Below are 22005 nucleotides of genomic sequence, written 5' to 3' on the forward strand. Positions count from 1 at the left end.
ATTGCTAATGATTTTCAGCTGCATCATCTCCCAGGAAGCTGACCCCCTCGAGTTTAGCCTTAAATCCATATCTTCCAGGCAAACTAGACATTTGAAAGCCACCTGCACTCCTTTCTCTGAGGCTGTTATAAAGCAGACATTAATTGTTGAAAAATATTGAGATGACTATGAATTTAGTGCTAATTCAGTCTTTGACATTTGTTTTGCATGAATGTGATAATGAATATTCTAATTGCAAAGTGAGTCAGCCATTTGTATGGTATTATGAGACATGACTGCAAGTGTATCTATGTTGAACTTATATAAGTGAACGCTATTTAGTGTGGATAACAAAAATGAATTTGGGAAAATATTAAATATAAAAATGAGATACTTGAGCTATTAAAAGTGACTTAGGAATGATATAATGAATCAAAAATGAGTTCTGACTAGCACAAAGGATTCAATGAATTCAGGAGCTATTTGAACAACTGCGTGTGTATCAACCAGTCAGCCATATGTCCAAAAATTATGCTGAACAAAGACCTGATTATCTTCATGTAAATATGAACTCTAATAAACATGCCTAAAAAGATTCATTTGAGGATAAGATAGTGCAGTGGACACACACAACATAAACATTTTTTCACAGAATGAGTCATTCATGTTGATTTGCAAAAATCATAAAACAAAGAATCAACTTTTGTTTTTTATTTTGAACTTGCATAGGAAAGGTGATGAAACAATGCATTTTTTTCTGAGGATAAAAACTGCTGAGGAATCATTAAAACCTTGGAAACAGTCAAAATCCACAGGGTAAACCTCCAGATTCCAGGGGGTCCAAAGGCATGCATGTCAATATCACAAGTGAAGCCAATGTGTAATTTTTGAAATATCAATGCCATTGACTCTCTGAACTTGTGTGATGAGTTTTGCATGAACAGTGGAGTTTTATTTAAATTCTAAAGCATCTGACAGTTTCTGTATGATCAAAACTGTCTGGCTTATAACTCTGTGATTGGCTACATTAGCCCAGCAACAATCTGGCCCACACAACCATATCCTTGAAACTGACCTGCATATATTATGATCAAACTCTCTCCACCAATTGCATTCACCAACTTAGCTAAATGATATTTGCTGCCAAGTCTATATACACTCCATCCTCAAAGGATCACAAAAACACTCAAAAGATAAGACCGGTAGAGGGCAATTCGACATGATGAAATTAAGAAACATTGAAACTAATGTTAGAATATTATTTTTAAAAAGAGGTCACCTTTGGCATATCACTGCTGAAGGTGAATATTTTGATTACAACAACATTTGCGATGTCTAAGCGTTTAAAATTACTCAATTTTATTATTAGAATTTTAGCTTTTACTTTGTATGTGTGCACATGTATGTGTGTCTCTTTTTGGTAGATGGAAACAATGTCAGTCCTTCAGATAGAGCAGAGTAGTCTAGGGGAAAATGCCCACTGTTTTATAGGAGAGTAGCAACTTGATCTTTTGTAATAGTTAAATAAAGTATAGAGCCACAGTTCTACTCCTTTCTTAGGTGGAAAAAATCTGACTCGTCAGGTAAACTGCTCGGCAAATAGTAAGTTGAATTCCTAACACCCACATGAAGCACAAGAATAGTTGGATTAACAACTCCAGTGTCATGCTGTCAGCTGCTGTTTATTTAAATTAAAATGTCACCATCCAGAAATAAATTAAGAAGTTGAAAAACGATAAATTTCTTAAACATACAGTACTTTGGCACCTTGTTAAAATCAGTCTATTACATTTGTGGTTTTTAGAACTTTACATAGACTATTTCCATTTTGACATTCAGAATATAGCAGGTTTTGTTTTCGTTCTTCTTTCTTAACTTTCTCCCTCCTTCCTCCCTCCCCCCCTCCTTCCTTCCTTCTTTCCTTCCTTCCTTCCTCTCTCCCCGTCTCTCTCTCTGTGTCTGCATTGTCCTATCTAAGCTACATAAGACAGTTTAAAAGAAAAAAGTTCCATCAATACACATCAATATACAATTATCAGATGCTTTACTTGCATGTCTAAAACATGTTGTCCACATTATGTCTATCTAAATATAGCTACAGCTTTACAGATTTAAAAATTCACTTCCTGCAATTGGTCTTCCTAGGGTTCCAATGTTATGTGTTATTTCTACATTTGATATGAAACAAACATAGCTTCCCATGGGCTTTTCCCTCACTTCTCGTCATTTGAAGGTTGAAATTTTGGCCCCATCACTCTGAGACCTCCCCTGTGATCATCCATACCCCAAGATACTTTAAGATAGTGTTTTGGCTCTGGGTTCATGGCACAGCAGGTCCTTCCGTTTCAGGAGCCAATTTGGTCATAAGTAGGAAGAGAATTAACATCTCGGAAAGAAGAATACTCCCTCTCTCCGTTCCCATTTGGATGTTTTTTGCCTATGACTTTGCAGATTGTAAATGATGCAAGTGCACACTATAATGCAGGTTAATCAAATATGAGACAGTTGTATACAAACATATTCAGCATTAACAACATGGAGATATTTACTTGGCCGGGTTTTCCATTTTCACATAAAAATGCCTCATATTCGGATGCGAATTCAGGGGCGTTGTCATTGACATCCAGCACTTTAATAGCAACAGGTACTCGGGATATCTGACTGTGGTTCCCTATGGGAAGGAAAAAATAACATCAGCATTGAGGATATTGCATTTTAATGTGCAATTCAACTTTCTTCTTGAAAGCTTGTGTGTCTGTTTCAACTTCCCTTAATTAGGGTCTTTTCAACATGGTGATTATGGAATCTGACCATTCCGCAAGGAAAAATAGCAAGTGCTTGGCTGCTTAAAAAAAAGGATAAATTATTATTCCAAACACCATTTGCTGGAGCTTAGCTTGATAAAGACCATTTCTGAATAAATTAAAAGAGGTTTCCTTGATGAAGAAAGCTTTATTTTATTGATAAAGCCCATTGTACAAAAGAAAAGAATGCTGTATGCAACGAAGATTTATCTCTTTATCTTGGGTAGACAGCCCATTTCTGCACTATTACTTGTTCGACTGACTATATATTAAAGATGAACATCAAAAACTGAAAAAAGGCTAGAACCAAATCAGTTGTTGAGAAGGTATCTTTAATACTGATAAAAGGGATAATCTTAAAGAAAGGGAATTGTACCTTTTATGAATTTTATTTTTTATTCAAAATTGACCTTGGGATATTTTCGGGTAAGATAAGCCCAAGTTATTTTAATATGTCATTTTCATAAAGATTTTCAGTGTAAACAGATAATCTTTTAATCTTTCCAGGTCAATTCCAGTAGCACAGACCTTAATCCTTAAGTCCTTAAATTTAAAAAATTATACACACACACACGCACACACACGCACACATGCACAAATATGCATGCACAGAAATCTGGCCCATAAATACATTGCTGACTTGGCCCACATGATGATTTTTCATTTCTAATAAATGCAGTACCATTTGACCCTGACTGCACCATGCAATAATCTTTTGATCGCTTGTAAATTATACAGAATGCATTGACAATGGCCAATTATTTATTTGTGTTTCTGTGGCACTGAATATTTATAAGCAAGCTAGGAGGGGAAAAATCTTTGGCTTTTGAATATGAAGAAACAGACTTGTATTTGATATATCGGACTCTTCTTTTGACAATTGATTAAATTCAGACCTCTGAAACCTTCAAATACTCATTTTTTTCATTACATATAAAAGTATTTTAAAGCACATGCCAAATAATCACAGCCATGTTACAATTTTATAGTTGGTTAACCCCACTGGCAATGCTACAAGATTGGAATTTAACTACCATGGCTATTCTCCAATATTCTAATTTGATTAACTATGGATGGATGCATATTATCCTTTGGAATTCCAACTGCCTCAGTAATGGAACAAAATCTCAATTCCCCAAAACCACACCAGTGGCCTTAAATGTCCTACCTAATATGTCCTTTTTCTTTTACTGTCTTATGTCTAATGAATTAATTAATTCTCATTCAGAGAGGAGGCATGCAGCTCCCTAGTTTCAATGGAACAGAAAGTTTAAAAAAAAGTGTCACACATGACTCTGAGGACAAGAAACTTACATTTTACCCTTTATCTACTTGAATCAGGTAGATAAATGAGTTATAAGGTATTTGAAATAAGGTCTGATTATGTCCTTAAAGATTTACATCTCTTTTCTAGTCTGACCATGAGCTGAATAGCAGCTACTGAGGAGGAGAAGGGAATCTAGTGTTTGCAGGAAGCCCCATCTTCGCCTCCCACTACCAACATGATTCTGAACATGTTATTTAACCTCATTTTATTCCTGAGGACACTGACACCGAAACTCCAGACCATGACACCTTATTTACAGAACTATTATACACATTATATGAGAAGAATTAGAAGTGCCCAGATCATATCGGGCACATAGTCAAGTGTATCTTAGACTTTACCTTTTATAATCGCAAACATCAGCACCGTGCATATTCAGTGTGCACTATGTACATTGCAAGATATTTCACAGAATCATCTCATTCAGTCCTTACTGAAGAGCTACGTAGCAGGTAATGTGACCCCCACGTTGTGGATTACTGATGTGGAGACTGACATGCACAGGGCTGTATGCCTTTACCAATATGACTCAAAAATTAACTCCAAGGCTCCAAAATGTAGTTTTGGCCTTCCAAACAGGAGTCATTTTTCACAGTATTACATTGATGAAGTTTAAAACAAAGTATATTTGCTTGTTGTTTGTTTACTGGCAAGGTAACCAATCACTGCCATTTCCTCAAGAATGCTTATAGGCTTGTTATAAATTTTTATTTCAAGTTTGACCACTATTTGCAGTTTGAATACAAATATAAAAAATCAAGCTGGATACATCTAATGGGTTGTACCACGACTGATATTCTCAGAATTGCACTAATAATCTGCAAGCCTCTCTGAGAAACTGAGCAATTTAAATTCCATATTTTTCCTCATACTTCGATTTTGCCCAAAGTCCCTTTTAGTTGATTAATTTTATTTTGTGATTCTCTGTATTTCAACTCTAAGAACTACTGATCAGTTATTTACATAACATTCATTTCTTCCGTGCCACATCTTAGACCAACTCTTGTGTATATAAGTGATTAGAGGAGCCTTCTATTATGTTTTAGTCTCGTTAACCATTCGATTCATAAACAGACAATGATCAACGTAGACTTGAACAGTGAATAACAGATGCATTGTCTTCGAAAACTGCAGGTACAAGAAAAAGCTGTCGTACTCTTTAAACATGATTTTGTTCCTGGGGAAGTGAAGAAAATGCTGAGCTTACTGAGTGAGAGTCACTGAAAATGGTTGATTGGGCCAAGTTTACGAAATATGATATTCTTTGTCTTCCCTCTTTCTCATGCCTTGTACACACACACACACACACACACACACACACACGCCGCAGGCAAACATGCATATACAGCTTTTACTCTCACTATTTTGGCAAAAGGATAATTATGCTAAGGCACATGTTCTTAATTTCTCTCTTTTCTTAATCTCACAGTTTTAATAAACTGCAATTATCTCTTAGATCTAAATGGCCAGCAGGTGGTAAAACTCAAGCATAGAGACTAGAGAATCTCCATGAGCTTCTTTCTGGGATAACTTTCAACATTAAAGTAATATATGCTTTCTCTTATTGTAAGATCTGGGACAGGATGGTGGTTTAACTATCCAGGGGCCCAGATCCCTAGAATAATAGCATCTAATTTTTTTCTGTTGTTCGAAGTAATATAGGTTTGGGAGCTATCACTTCATATTGTTAGAAGATCACGAGCATAGGGGCTATATCATAAGATCACTGGCGAGTCACTGAAATATTTTTTGATGAGATTTACCATTTTAAAAGCTAGCATAAAGCTTACTAACAAGAGAAGTTATGGTTTAATTTTGTTTTCTTAAGCATACGAATGTCCCAAAATTTACTTTGAGTATTTCTTGAAACTGCTAAATCAAGGAGAAAAACAATTAAATATAATAAAACAATAAACTGGTGCCATATATCCCCCAAATGTGTTATCATTATCTATATTAGATGAACATGCACAATTGAAATTATTTCAACTTATAATTCTTGACACAAGTGTCATATTTAAATGCTTAAGATTCACTTTTATCTAAATTAATGAAGTGATGGGAGTTCAAAATTTTAAGATATTATAGAGCAATAAAATTAATTAGATAAGCTTCTAAGGAAATTATTCATGTCCTTTGTGACTGGCCCCAAAATGTTTGCCTTTCATCTGATACACAAGCATTAAATATAAAGATATTATAATTAGAAACTTGATTAGCATTCATTAAAGATTAATTTTCTAAACACAGGAGATGTGACAAAGTGGTCTGGAAGGAAAAGCCCATTTCAATTGGCCACAAAAGTTGACTGTTTTCACATAATGACGGAAAAAAGGCTGAAATGGCACCTCGTATAAACAACTCCTTGACTTCTACCATTTGAATCTTAGCGACTTCCTGTCACCTCTCTGTCACATAGCCTCATGAATTGCCCATTAATTTTGCCCTTTTATAATCAAAGGTAATGGAATACTGCCAAGTCTACGTTACTTGGGAATTTGCTTCTAACTACTTTCGGTGAGCTGCTGTTTTTGCAGTCATCGATTGAAATAAACAGCCTCTCCTTTTCAGGCTGTAAGAGAGAAAATTGATTTGACAAATTTAGATATACTGGTGGGTTCAATAAATAATTCTTGAGCCTTCTATGAGTGGAAGGGTGGAAGGCATGAGCAGTAAATTACAGTCAATGGGGGGAATGCAAAATAGTGAATTTATAATTGAATAGGGATGAGACGAATGCTGGAAGTTTATAAAACAGGAAGATTCTAACTGAATATATGATAGAAACGATAGCAACTTAGGAAATTTAAAATGAAACTGATGGGAATTTCAAAGAAGGTCTTGGAAAATAATTTCAGTCGTGAATTTAGGCTCTCTGGTGACTAAAGATAAAACTTTTTGATGTACATTTTGCCCATAAATGGTGTGGTAATTTCTAAATCATTAGTTATGGTTTATTAACTCATAGATTATTAGATAGCAGAGAAACAAGGTGGAAGATAATTAACCAGTGTACACCAGCAGGGTAGAAAATGTGTTGGGACTTAAAAAAAAATTTTATTGGACAAATATATATCACATATGTGGAATCTAATAAAAAATGGTACATATGAACTTGTTTACAAAATAGCAATAGACTCACAGATGTAGAAACCAATCTTATGGTTACTGGGGGAAAGGGATAAATTGGGAGATTGGGGTCGACATATACACACTATATAAAATAGATAACTAATAAGGACCTACTGTACAGCACAGGGAACTCTACTCAATATTCTCTACAAAAATATTCTGGAATATTTTTGATCGGTTTTTCTCTTTACAGTAGTATTTTCATGTATGACCCTTTCACTAGCATGGCTGTATTGATGCACCAGTTAAAACACAATCTATTATCTCCCTCAAATACATACCAAGAAATTTCAACATCAAGGGAGCAGTTGACCACCATAATTTTAATAATTTTTGATTATATGATTGTGAAAATTCCAGCAAGCCAGTTTTTAAAGAGAAGTCATTCTATTTTACTCCTTAAAATCTCAGTCATATTTAGATTAGTTTAGAATTAAATGAGAACTTTAATCAGAGGGTGGCTCTGGTATCAAATGAACAAAGCTTGTAAGGCATAGTTTTTGTATTAACCAAGTAGTAGCTCTCTCAAGAAAGGTAGAGAAATGCTTTCTCTCACTGTGCAAGTTGTGGACTTAGACATATTTGAAAATGCCTTAAACTCTCTGGAGAAAATGACTCTTAAATGGTGACTTTAGTTCAAGTCCTCATTGACCCCTGTCTGTTTTCCCTTCTGACTACAAAAATGCATGCTGTCTGGCTCCAGCATTTTCAAATGCTCTCTAAACGGGGAGAAAATGTGTAGGTCTCTTATTTATTACATTCATCTTAAGTGAACCTGGACGTAGTGGAATCCTTGGCATGACCTCACTCCACCTTTTCCTACTCTCTACAATGCACCCTCAGTATCCTTTTTACAGCTCACAAGAGTTGAAGTCCTAAAGAATAAGGTAGGCACATTTATGGTTGTTAAATTCTATGGGAAAAAATTTTAGAGCCATTGAAGTAAGAACTGATGTTATGAACCTCTTAGATACTATTTATTTATTAAATATAAAGCTTTAACAGTCACGTTCTAAATAAAGACAACATTAATGGCAGTTTATAAATGAAAAATTAGTACTAATGAGAATGGAGCTATTACATTTTCCATTTTTTATTAATATGTTATATAATATTACCTACTTTTAAAACATAAATTTATTTATTTATTTATTTTTGGTTGCGTTGGGTCTTCGTTGCTGTGTGTGGCCTTTCTCTAGTTGTGGTGAGCAGGGGCTTCTGTTCGTTGCGGTGCGTGGGCTTCTCATTGCAGTGGCTTCTCTTGCTACAGAGCACGGGCTCTAGGCACACAGGCTTCAGCAGTTGTGGCTCGCGGGCTCTAGAGTGCAGGCTCAGTAGTTGTGGTGCACGGGCTTAGTTGCTCTGCGGCATGTGGGATCCTCCTGGACCAGGGCTCAAACCCGTGTCCCCTGCACTGGCAGGCGGATTCTTAACCATTGCACCACCAGGGAAGTCCAATATTACCTACTTTTAATTCTCTTTAAAAAAAATTTAAGCACTTACTAGTTTTATTTTAATATACTAAACATTTTAACTTAAAATTTATAAATATGCATTTGCCAAATTTTTTCCCAAGACCTTTTCTTTGACAATAAGTCTGCTTCTAGAGTTCTGAGTTAAATTTACATAAACCAGTAATTCATGGCTTATGATTTCCAAGCATTTTTTTTTAATTAAGGTAATATTGGTTTAGAACATCATATGTTTCATGTGTACAACATTACAGTTCAACTTTGGTATACACTACTGTGCTTATTACTAAGATACTTTTAATTCTTTATGTATGCTTACCAATGTTTCCTTTTGTTGTCTACATTCTTTTTTGTTCTGTTTTGTGTGTATGCATACATGGTTTTTATGTGTTCATTTTTGTTTCATTTTATGTACACCTCTCTTTTCTACTGTGTACTACTCTTGCTGAATTTGTGACTGGAAAATACCGACTCCCTCCTTTCGCAGCCCTAAGTGCATGTTTAAATCCGTTTTATACATCTCATCTTTCTCCATACTGTAAGAGGCGAGGAAGCAAAATGCCATAATGAATTTATTATTCCTTATGCTCCCTTTGGTAATCTAAGTCTTTGCAAAATCTCTAATTCTACTCTGCCAACAAAAATTGCATTATGCTTCTATTACTAAGTCTTCAGTGTTTTTTTTCCCTAATTATTTCAAATAGGAGATTCAAAATTATTGGAACTGAATTTCTTGGTATTACTCTTACAATGCAATTCAGTTTAAATCCCTTATATATTAGAATCTTAATAAAGGAGACTTACACTTTCAGAGGAATATAGATTTATCTAATATTCAGTTTAAATGCTCATTCAACACCAGCTTAGAATAACAGTTGTGCCCCTAATACATGAATACACATACACGCACACACAAACACAGATACTTTATTAGGGAAGAAAACTAATATTGTAAACTACCCAGCATGTATTGTGTGATCTGTTATGTACTGTTTATTTGAGGTTTGTTGAGTTACTGTGAAGCCATTATTTTCTTAAATGGGTATGTGATTTCAGGCTATGTAAGACTGAAATTTATATGAGTTACATACCAGAGTAGGGGAGTAAAGAACATCCAGTGTACCTAGAAATCATGTGGACTCTAGTCACCTTGCCCATATTTACTCAAAGCCAAGAAGTGATAAAGCTGAAATATTAATCTAGGGCAGTTTTATCAACAAGTGAAAAGAAAAACGAAACAAACAAAAAAACACAGAAACAAACAAAACCGATTATTCCCCACAGGCTCTCTTTAGCATAGCACTCGTAAAACATAGCCTTAAAATATATTTTTAAGATCGATCACTTCCCAAACAATACAATATCCTAATAAACTAATAACCTCAAAAGAAAGGTTTGATGATTCCATTAACATGGAATTTTTATTAGTGAATTTATTTTTAGAAATATAATTTTCATATTTTTAGTTATTTGGGTAACTCCTTACATTTTTTGTGTGAGATCAACTTTTGTAGTAGAAGTAAGCCATGAAAACAATACAGTGCATACACCTTATGGTTTTCTTCCAGTGTATTTTTATAAAATGAACATACCCATGTACTGTCACTCAGGTCAAGATATAACCAGCATCCCCAAAGCTTCCCATGTACCCCTTCTCAGTCATCATTATGCCCTTCAAGGTAACCTCTACTCTGTTTCTTAACACTATATTAGTTTGCCTTCTTCAGAACTTTTAAAAACTGAAATAATATAAAGTACACACTTTTGTATCTGACTTCTTTAGCTCAATATAGTATTTGTAAATTCATTAATGTGGTTGTAGGCAGCTGTAGTTCATTCTTTTCCACTGTTTGGGAAAGAATTTCACTGTATACATATACCACCATTTATTTATTTATTTATTCTCTTACTAATGGATATTTGGGCTGTTTCAGTTTCATGCTATTCTGAAAAGTGCTGCTATAAATATTTTGTATATATTTTGTATATTTCTGTTGGTGTACTAATACGTGAATTCCGTTATGTTACGTACTTAGGAAGAGAATGAAAGATTAGAATATGGCTCCTTTCAATTTTAGCATATGCTTCCAAATATGTTTTCTAATGTGGAGGTGCCAGTTTACACTCTGACCAGCAATGTGTAAGAGTTCAAGTTGCTGCATGTCTTCAAGAACACTTGGAAAAGCCAGTGATTTATTATTTGTTTTTCATTTTAGTCATTGCAGAGGTGTACAGTTATGTTTCAGTTCAATTTTATTTTAATATCTTGATGATTTGATGCTAAGGACATATTATGCTTACTGGCCACTTGGATATCTTCTTTTGTGAAGACCCCATTCAAGTTTTTGCCATGTTTTAATTGGTTGTCTATGTTTTTCTAATTGATATGCATATTATATATTAAGGATACGTGTCCTTTGCTAGATATGAGTGTCACAATACCTTTCCCTACTCTGTGGCTTAATTTTTCACTTTTAATAGTAATTTTTGATGAACACAGATTCTTAACTTAATAAAGCTGAATTCATCAGTTTTTGCTCTTATTAACTTTAACACTTGTTGCAACTGACTTGTTAATTATTTGCATAATCCAGAATTTGAAAATTCTGTTATTTTTAGAAGCTATATCATTTCTTTCACATTTACATCTCTGATCTCCCTGAAGATTTCTAAAATTGACGTTCTGAGTTAGAGGCCAAGGTTCAGTTTCATCCACTCATGGATATCCAATTCGCTGTCAACTTTATTGTAAGTCCACCTATGCTATCTTTGTCACTGAGTTGAGTATTTTGGTACAGGCTTGTTCCTGGATTTTTCTGTTCTATTTTTCTGTCTTTATGCTCATACAATCCTCTCTTAATCACTCTTTATGCTAGATCTTCATATATTGTTATCATGAATATGGTTAAGATCAACAATTTATTTTTCTTTTAAAATATTTTCTTCATTATTTTTCCCTTTAAATTTCTTTACACATTTTAGTATTATTTGTCAAATTGTGGGCACGCACACACACACACATAGCTGTCGGAAGTTTGATTGATATTGCAAAGATTCTACAGATAAATTTAAAGCGGATTGACATCTTTTACATTTGAATCTCCAAATCATGAACTATGTATATGCTTCATTTATTTATATCTTCTTTAATTTCTCTCAGTAATGTTCTGTAGTTTTCTGTTTAGAAGTTTTGTATGTCATTCATTAGATTTTGTTACTATTTAATTGAAGTCTTTTTACTATTATAAGTAGTATATTTATTTTCTGAGTATTGTCAGAAAATAAAAATGATTATTTTATAACTCTAACAAGCATGCAAACTTTCATTATTGCTAACAGTTTAACTTAGATTTTATTTCCTTTTTATGTACTCAATCATGTTGTCTACGAATAGTGACAACTTTATTTCTTCTTTCCGATATTTATACTTCAATTTCTTACCTGTATCTTACTGTACTGGTTAAAACCTTCAGTGTAATTGAATAAAAGTAGCAATAGTATACAACCTATCTCATTTCCAATCTCAGGGAGAAACCTTTCAATATTTTACCATTAGGTCTGATATTTGCTATTTTTTTGGTAGCTATCCTTTATCAAATTAAGGTCTCTACTATTTCTAGTATGCAAAGAGCTTTTTCAAGAACAAGAGATGAAGATATATAACATTTTCTGCATCTGCTGAGAATGATCATACTTTTTTTCTCTTTTCTTTCCCCAGGATTTTAATTTACATTAATAGATTTTCAGATGTTATCATCTGTTCTTATATTCCCTGGGTGTAATATTATGTTTTTATATTAACAGTTTTGATTTGCTAATATATTACTTAGGATTTCGTTTATGAGAGGCAGGCTATTAATTCTCCTTTCTTGTAATATTCTTGTTGGGTTTTAGCATTAAGATTATTCTGGCTTTGTGACAGGGTGGAAACTGCTCCCTCTTTTACTTCTCTCTGATAAAGTATGTGTCATGTTCATTTGGGCATGACAATTTATGTGTTAAGAGTTAGTAACTGTGAATTCAATTTATTCAATAGAGAAAATGATAGACATATTTTTCTCTTTTTCTTATCTATGCCAGTTTGCACTGACTGCATTTTTCAACTTATTAGTCTACCTCATATACATTTTAATCCTTATTCCATAAATATGTTAATAATGTACAGCTACTGTTTTTTAACATCTATAGAATCTGTAATGAAGTCCCCTTTGCAATATTTTTTTCCATGCCCCCTGCAGTGAAAGCATGGAGTCCTAACCACTGGACCGCTTGGAATTCCCCGTCATTTCTAATACTGGCAACTTGTACCTTTTCTATTTTTTCTTGCAAGATTTTTATCAACTTTATCTTCGCAAATAAAGAGCTTCTGGCTTTGCTGAATTTCAGGACTGTATATTTGTGTTTAATTCCACTATATTCTACCCTATATTCATTTTCACCTCGCTACTAGTTTTTAATTTTCTGTTCACTTTTAGCCTTTTTGAAGTGGATGCTCAGATAATTGATTTTTAGCATTTCTTCTTTTCTAATATAGACATTTAAGGCTAATTCTCTTTAGGCACTGTGTTAGCTGTATTCCACAGGTTTTGTCATGTCATTATTTTGTTATCATTCATTTTATAAATGTGCTAATTCCCTTTGTGATTTTATTGTTTTCCATGGATCATTTAGAGACATATGGCTTAATTTCCAATACCTGGGGATCATTTCAGGGCCTTTGGTGATTTATTCCTAGCTTAATTCCACTGTGTTAAGAAAGCATACTCTGCTTTGAGTGTTGAGACTTGATTTATGGCCCAACTTTGGCCATGTTGGGTAAATGTTTCAAGTGTGTTTGACAATAATAATATCTTTGTAATTTTTGAGTGCAGTGTTTTATACATTACAATTAGGCAAGTTGACTAATCATGCTATTCAGACACTTTCTATCCGTACTAATTTTTTGTCTACTTATTTGATTAGTAGGTTAAAATTTTCATTTGCAAGTGTTGACTTGTCTATTTCTCCCTTTGCTTCTATCAATTTTTTGCTTTATGTACTTGGCAAACATCTTATTAGGTACATACAAATTTAGAATTTTTATATCTTCTTGCTGAATTTAATCATTTATCATTATGAAAAATTTCTCTTTATTTTTGGTAATATTTCTTCTTAGCCTATAGCTGAACCATTTTGGTTTTAATTTGCATAGATCTTTCAATCGTTTCAGTCTTTGAGTGTTCTTATATTTGAGGTTTGTTTCTGGTAAAAAACATGATTTGAAAATTGATTGCTTTTTTCCTAGTCTGACAAAGAATGTCTTTTAATTGAAGTATGTAGCTTATTTACAATTAGTGTGATTGTTTATTTATCTGGGTTTTAATTTCTTCTTGTACTTTAAAGTTTTCTTCATCAGTTCTTTCTCATTTTTCCTCTTTTCTATTTTTTGGGGGATTCATAAGTTTCAATTCTTTTTTTTCCCCCAACTAATAGGCTAATTAATAGTATTTCAGTGGTAACCTTAAATATCATATTTGTATATGTGTCACTGACTTATTAGAATATGCCTTAGAGTCATGCTTCAAACATTTATGTACAATGAAAGGACATATATAATGCATTAATTGTTTATGCCATTTTGTTACCATTTTCCTGTATCTAGGTTTTAATTTTGGAAATCAGATACGAAAATGTGTTATCTTCCTTCAGATAGAGTTTGATTTTCTCCTCACAGGAAGGTCTATATAGATGGATCACCTCGATACTCTTAAGGCTGGATTTCAGAATTTATGAGGGCTGATTTAATTTCTGGTTTTCCCTTATTTCTAGAGCCTACCCTTTCTATTAAATTGCAAAAAAAAAACAAACAAACTGATTTTAGCTTTTTGCCTCTTAGCACACACTCTCTGATAGCCTTGAAATCCTCTTACTCCTGCACATGTTAAGATTTGGTAAATGCATCATGGGAAAAATCCATCCATGATCCTCTGATGTCTTCTTTTCAATTACCTCCTCACTGTAGACTTGGCCTCTCCATTTCTGGATACCTCTGTAGCCCTGAACTACAGCTTTTGTCTCCACAGTCCCACGAGACACTCATAAACTCCAGGTCACTGATTTCTGCTTGGTTTCTATGCCCTCTGAGTTGAATCACTTAAAGTCCTGAAGGAAGTAAACAGTGCTAAATTTAGGAGTCATTTCAGTTTGTTTCCTTTCTTTCTGGTATCTTGGCTTCTTAAGTACTGGCTGCCTTCAAATACCATTTTTTTCCTCTAATTTTGTAGTTATCCTCACTGGGGGAATTAGTTGGATATAAGCTACCATCACAGACATAAGAAAAATACATAATTTCCCCTATCCCATTGTGGTATAATATGTTCATTGTTTTCCCAAGAAATTTAAACTGTAAATCACCCCACACTTACGGAACAATGGACAAAATATTACTATAAAATGACCCTAATCCTCCATGAGTTATTGCCCAGCAGAATTCACGTATGGTAATTAAGATTGTGTTATCCTTAGTTAATGCTCTGACTACAAAGCCAGACCAATCCCTTGAGATTCCTTTCCTCAGTCTATGCTTTGGCCACAATAAATTATGCATTTATTGTGACAGTGGACCAAGATATATATACCATAATGAGTGACAAAAACAGAACAAATACATAACTCAAGATAAATGATTAGCAGAGGTGGTAGAAATGACTGCAGTGCAAGCCACCACCTCAGTGTCAAGTACATGATAATAAAATGGATGATGCCGATTTATTCCCAGATGTTAACATTAAAAGGGTTGAATATATGTGAATGTAAATGTAGATATACAGTTATATCCATACATCACTACTTCCTCCAACTGCATTTGTATCCACAAAATCACCTGTTTATCAGTGTATATTAGAAAGGTAACTAGACACAGAATATTATGTATTCTTTTAATAAAATTTAAAAAGATATATTGGGTGAAATATGTAAATCTATAAGTAATAGGTAGCACTAGGTGTTTTTATAATTTTATTTAGAGAGGCAATGCAGAGCACCTATATATAATGGTATTGTGCAGCTCAGAATGTCTGTAAACCAATCTCTCTCTTTCTCTCTCTTTTGTTATAGATAAAAGTTAGCTGCTAGCTGCAAAAAACTTTTAAACTACCTACTCTGTTTAAAGGAAGGTTAATAAACTCTTCATGGACCCAGTAAATCTATCATGCAAATTTGCAACTTAGAGCAACAGAGATGCTGACAAGGACACCAAGTGTCAAGTTTACTTCAAAACATTGAGAGAGAGGGAGCGAGAAGATGGCGGAAGAGTAAGACGCGGGGATCACCTTCCTCCTCACAGATACATCAGAAATACATCTACACGTGGAACTTCTCCTATAGAACACCCACCGAACGCTCGCAGAAGACCTCAGACCTCCCAAAAGGCAAGAAACTCCCCACGTACCTGGGGAGGGCAAAAGAAAAAAGAATAAACAGAGACAAAAGGATAGGGACGGGACCTGCACCAGTGGGAGGGAGCCGTGAAGGAGGAAAAGTTCCCACACCCTAGAAGCCCCTTCGCGGGCGGAGACTGCGGGTGGCGGAGGGGGAAGCTTCAGAGCCGCGGAGGAGAGCGCAGCAACAGGGTGCGGAGGGCAAAGCGGAGAGATTCCCCAGAGGATCGGTGCCGACCTGCACTCACCAGCCCGAGAGGCTTGTCTGCTCACCCGCCGCGGCAGGCGGGGGCCGGGAGCTGAGGCTCGGGCTTCAGGGAAAGGTCTGGAGTTGGCAGAGTGAAAACAGCCTGTAGGGGTTAGTGCACCACGGCTGGCCGGGAGGGAGTTCGGGAGACGTCTGGAGCTGCCGAAGAGGCAAGAGGCCTTTTCTTCCCTCTTTACCTCCTGCTGCGCGAAGAGAGGGGTTTAAGCGCGCCGCTTAAAGGAGCTCCAGAAACGGGCGCGGAGCTGCCGAAGAGACAAGAGACTTTTTCTTGCCTCTTCGCTTCCTGGGACGCAAGGAAAGGGAATGAAGGGCACCACATAAAGGAGCTCCAGAAACGGGCGCGAGCTGCGGCTGTCGGCGCGGACAACAGAGACGGGTGTGGGACGCTAGGGTTGCTACTGCCGCCACCAAGAGGCCTGTGTGCGAGCGCAGGTCACTCTCCACACCGCCCCTCCCGGGAGCCTGTGCAGCCCGCCAGCGCCGGGGTCCCGGGATCCAGGGACTGCTTCCCGGGAAAACGCGCGGTGCGCCTCGGGCCGGTGCAGCGTCACGCCGGCCTCTGCCGCCGCGGACTCGCCCCACATCCGTGCCCCCCCACACCCCGCCTGAGTGAGCCAGAGACCACGAATCAGCTGCTCCTTTGACCCCGCCCTCTCTGAGCGAAGGGCAGACGCCCTCGGAAGACCTGTGCACAGAGGCGGGGCCAGGTCCAGGGCTGAGCCCCAGGAGCTGTGCGAACAAAGAGGGGGGGAGGTCCTTCCCAGCAGCCTCAGAAACAGCGGGTTAAAGCTCCACAGTCAGCCTGAAGTGCCCTGCATCTGTGGAAAACCTGAATAGACAGCGAAATATCCCAGGTTGAGGAGGCGGACTTTGGGAGCAAGATATACTATTATTTTCCCCTTTTTTCTTTTTGTGAGTGTGTATGTGGGTGCTGCTGTGTGAGATTTTGTCTGTGTAGCTTTGTTTTCACCATTTGTCCTGGGGTTAGACCGACCCCCCTTTTTTCTTTAATAGAAATTTTTCTTCTTAATAATTTTTTAATTTTAATAACTGTACTTTACCCTACTTTATTGTCTTCTCCCCTTTCTTCCCTCCTTTCTTTCCTATTTCCGTCCTTCCTTCCTTTCTTCCCTCCTTCCTTCCTCCTTTCCTTCCTCTCCTCCCTCCTTCCTTCCTTTCTTTCCTTTCTATTTTTTCTCCTTTTTATTTTGAGCCATGTGGATTAAAGGCTCTTGCCACTCCAGCCAGGTGTCAAGGCTGTGTCCCTGAGGTGGGAGAACTAACCTCAGGACACTGGTCCACAAGAGACCTCTCAGCTCCACGTAATATCAAACGGTGAAAATCTCCCAGAGATCTCCATCTCAACACCAAGACCCAGCTTCACTCAAGGACCAGCAACGAACAGTGCTGGACACCCTATGCCCAACAAAGAGCAAGCCAGGTCTACAGCCCCATCCATTAGCAGAGAGGCTGCCTAGAATCATAGTAAGGCTACCAACATCCCCATACACGCCACCACACGTGGACCTGGCCCGCCAGGGAGACGGGATCCAGCCTCATCCACCAGAACAGGGGCACTAGTCCCTCCTAACCAGGAAACCTGCTCAACCCACTGAACCAACCTCAGCCACTGGGGACAGCCACCAAAAACAGAGGGAACTACGAGCCTGCAGCCTGCAAAAAGGAGACCCCAAACACAGTAAGATAAGCAAAATGAGAAGACAGAGAAACACACAGCAGATGAAGGAGCAAGATAAAAACACACCAGACCTAACAAATGAAGAGGTAATAGGCAGTCTACCTGAAAAAGAATTCAGAATAATGATAGTAAAGATGATTCAAAATCTTGGAAATAGAATAGACAAATTGCAAGAAACAGTTAACAAGGACCTAGAAGAAATAAAGAGGAAGCAAGTAACGATGAGCAACACAATAAATGAAATGAAAAATACTCTAGATGGGATCAATAGCAGAATAACTGAGGCAGAAGGACGTATAAGTGACCTGGAAGATAAAATAGTGGAAATAACTACTGCAGAGCAGAAGAAAGAAAAAACAATGAAAAGAACTGAGGACAGTCTCAGAGACCTCTGGGACAACATTAAACGCACCAACATTCGAATCATAGGGGTCCCAGAAGAAGAAGAGAAAAAGAAAGGGACTGAGAAAATATTTGAAGAGATTATAGTTGAAAACTTCCCTAATATAGGAAAGGAAATAGTCAATCAAGTCCAGGAAGCACAGAGAGTCCCATACAGGATAAACCCAAGGATAAACACGCCGAGACACATAATAATCAAACTTTCAAAAATTAAATACAAAGGAAACATATTAAAAGCAGCAAGGGAAAAACAACAAAAAACACACAAGGGAATCCCCATAAGGCGAACATCTGATCTTTCAGCAGAAACTACAAGCCAGAAGGGAGGGGCAGGACATATTTAAAGTGATGAAGGAAAAAAACCTACAACCAAGATTACTCTACTCAGCAAGGATCTCATTCAGATTTGATGGAGAAATTACAACCTTTACAGACAAGCAAAAGCTGAGAGCGTTCAGCACCACCAAACCAGCTTTACAACAAATGCTAAAGGAACTTCTCTAGGCAAGAAACACAAGAGAAGGAAAAGACCTACAACAACAACCCAAAACAATTAAGTAAATGGTAATAGGAACATACATATCGATAATTACCTTAAATGTAAATGGATTAAATGCTCCCACCAAAAGATACAGACTGGCTGAATGGATACAAAAACAGGACCCATATATATGCTGTCTACAAGAGACCCACTTCAGACCTAGGGACACTTACAGGCTGAAAGTGAGGGGATGGAAAAAGATATTCCATGCAAATGGAAATCAGAAGAAAGCTGGAGTAGCAATTCTCATATCAGACAAAATAGACTTTAAAATAAAAACTATTACAAGAGACAAAGAAGGACACTACATAATGATCAAGGGATCGATCCATGAAGAAGATATAACAATTGTAAATATTTATGCACCCAACATAGGCACACCTCAATACATAAGGCAAATACTAACAGCCATAAAAGGGGAAATCGACAGTAACACAATCATAGTAGGGGACTTTAACACCCCACTTTCACCAATGGAAAGATCATCCAAAATGAAAATAAATAAGGAAACACAAGCTTTAAATGATACATTACACAAGATGGATTTACTTGATATTTATAGGGCATTCCATCCAAAAACAACAGAATACACATTTTTCTCAAGTGCTCATGGAACATTCTCCAGGATAGATCATATCTTGGGTCACAAATCTAGCCTTGGCAAATTTAAGAAAATTGAAATCGTATCAAGTATCTTTTCTGACCACAATGCTATGAGACTAGATATCAACTACAGGAAAAGATCTTTAAAAAATACAAATACATGGAGGCTAAACAATACACTACTTAGTAACGAAGTGATCACTGAAGAAATCAAAGAGGAAATCAAAAAGTACTTAGAAACAAATGACAATGGAGACACGACGACCCAAAACCTATGGGATACAGCAAAAGCAGTTCTAAGAGGGAAGTTTATAGCAATACAATCCTACCTTAAGAAACAGGAAGCATCTCGAATAAACAACCTAACTTTGCACCTAAAGCAATTAGAGAAGGAAGAACAAAAAACCACCAAATTTATCAGAAGGAAAGAAATCATAAAGATCATATCAGAAATAAATGAAAAAGAAATGAAGGAAACAATAGCAAAGATCAATAAAACTAAAAGCTGGTTCTTTGAGAAGATAAATAAAATTGATAAACCATTAGCCAGACTCATCAAGAAAAAAAGGGAGAAGACTCAAATCAATAGAATTAGAAATGAAAAAGGAGATGTAACAACTGACTCTGCAGAAATACAAAAGATTATGAGAGATTACTACAAGCAACTCTATGCCAATAAAATGGACAACCTGGAAGAAATGGACAAATTCTTAGAAATGCACAACCTGCCGAGACTGAACCAGGAAGAAATAGAAAATATGAACAGACCAATCACAAGCATTGAAATTGAAACTGTGATTCAAAATCTTCCAACAAACAAAAGCCCAGGACCAGATGGCTTCACAGGTGAATTCTATGAAACAGTTAGAGAAGAGCTAACACCTTTCCTTCTCAAACTCTTCCAAAAGATAGCAGAGGGAGGAACACTCCCAAACTCATTCTATGAGGCCACTATCACCCTGATACCAAAACCAGACAAAGACGTCACAAAGAAAGAAAAGTACAGGCCAATATCACTGATGAACATAGATGCAAAAATCCTCAACAAAATAACTAGCAAACAGAATCCAACAGCACATTAAAAGGATCATACACCATGATCAAGTGGGGTTTATTCCAGCAATGCAAGGATTCTTCAATATACGCAAATCAATCAACATGATACACCATATCAACAAACTGAAGGAGAAAAACCGTATGATCATCTCAATAGATGCAGAGAAAGCTTTTGACAAAATTCAACACCCATTTATGATAAAAACCCTGCAGAAAGGAGGCATAGAGGGAACTTTCCTCAATATAATAAAGGCCATATATGAAACCCACAGCCAGCATTGTTCTCAATGGTGAAAAACTGAAACCATTTCCACTAAGATCAGGAACAAGACAAGGTTGCCCACTCTCACCACTCTTATTCAACCTAGTTTTGGAAGTTCTAGCCACAGCAATCAGAGAAAATAAAGAAATAAAAGGAATCCAAATAGGAAAAGAAGAAGTAAAGCTGTCACTGTTTGCAGATGACATGATACTACACATAGAGAATAGTAAGTATGCTACCAGAAAACTACTAGAACTAATCAATGAATTTGGTAAAGTAGCAGGATACAAAATTAATGCACAGAAATCTCTGGTATTCTTATACACTAATGATGAAAAATCTGAGAGGGAAATTAAGAAAACACTCCCATTTACCATTACAACAAAAAGAATAAAATATCTGGAATAAACCTACCTAAGGAGACAAAAGACTTGTATGCAGAAAACTATAAGACACTGATGAAAGAAATTAAAGATGATACAAATAGGTGGAGAAATATACCATGTTCTTGGATTGGAAGAATCAACATTGTGAAAATGACTCTATTACCCAAAGCAATCTACAGATTCAATGCAATCCCTATCAAATTACCACTGGCAGTTTTTACAGAACTAGAACAAAGAATTTCACAATTTGTATGGAAACACAAAAGACCCCGAATAGCCAAAGCAATCTTGAGAACGAAAAATGGAGCTGGAGGAATCAGGCTCCCTGACTTCAGACTCTACTACAAGGCCACAGTAATCAAGACAGTATGGTACTGGCACAAAAACAGAAATATAGATCAATGGAACAGGATAGAAAGCCCAGAGATAAACCCACACACACATGGTCACCTTATCTTTGATAAAGGAGGGAAGGAAACACAGTGGAGAAAAGACAGCCTCTTCAATAAGTGGTGCTGGGAAAACTGGAAGTTACCTGTAGAAGTATGAAATTAGAACAATCCCTAACACCACACACAAAAATAAACTCAAAATGGGTTAAAGACCTAAATGTAAGGCCAGACACTATCAAACTCTTAGAGGAAAACATAGGCAGA

At 36.4% G+C, this 22005-nt stretch overlaps 1 protein-coding gene across 2 annotated transcripts in view; it reads right to left on the reverse strand.

The window, feature by feature from the left end:
- The window catches only part of CDH8 (cadherin 8), a 374358-nt gene that overhangs the window by 63282 nt on the left and 289071 nt on the right, over positions 1 to 22005 (reverse strand). For both annotated transcript variants that reach the window (XM_059044956.2, XM_059044955.2), the window contains exon 9: positions 2529 to 2650. In XM_059044956.2, the coding sequence (XP_058900939.1) occupies positions 2529 to 2650 (122 nt within the window). The remainder of the gene's footprint in view (positions 1 to 2528; positions 2651 to 22005) is intronic.

The sequence above is a fragment of the Kogia breviceps genome, chromosome 18 (genome assembly GCF_026419965.1).
Source record: "Kogia breviceps isolate mKogBre1 chromosome 18, mKogBre1 haplotype 1, whole genome shotgun sequence".
NCBI classification, from domain to species: domain Eukaryota; kingdom Metazoa; phylum Chordata; class Mammalia; order Artiodactyla; family Physeteridae; genus Kogia; species Kogia breviceps.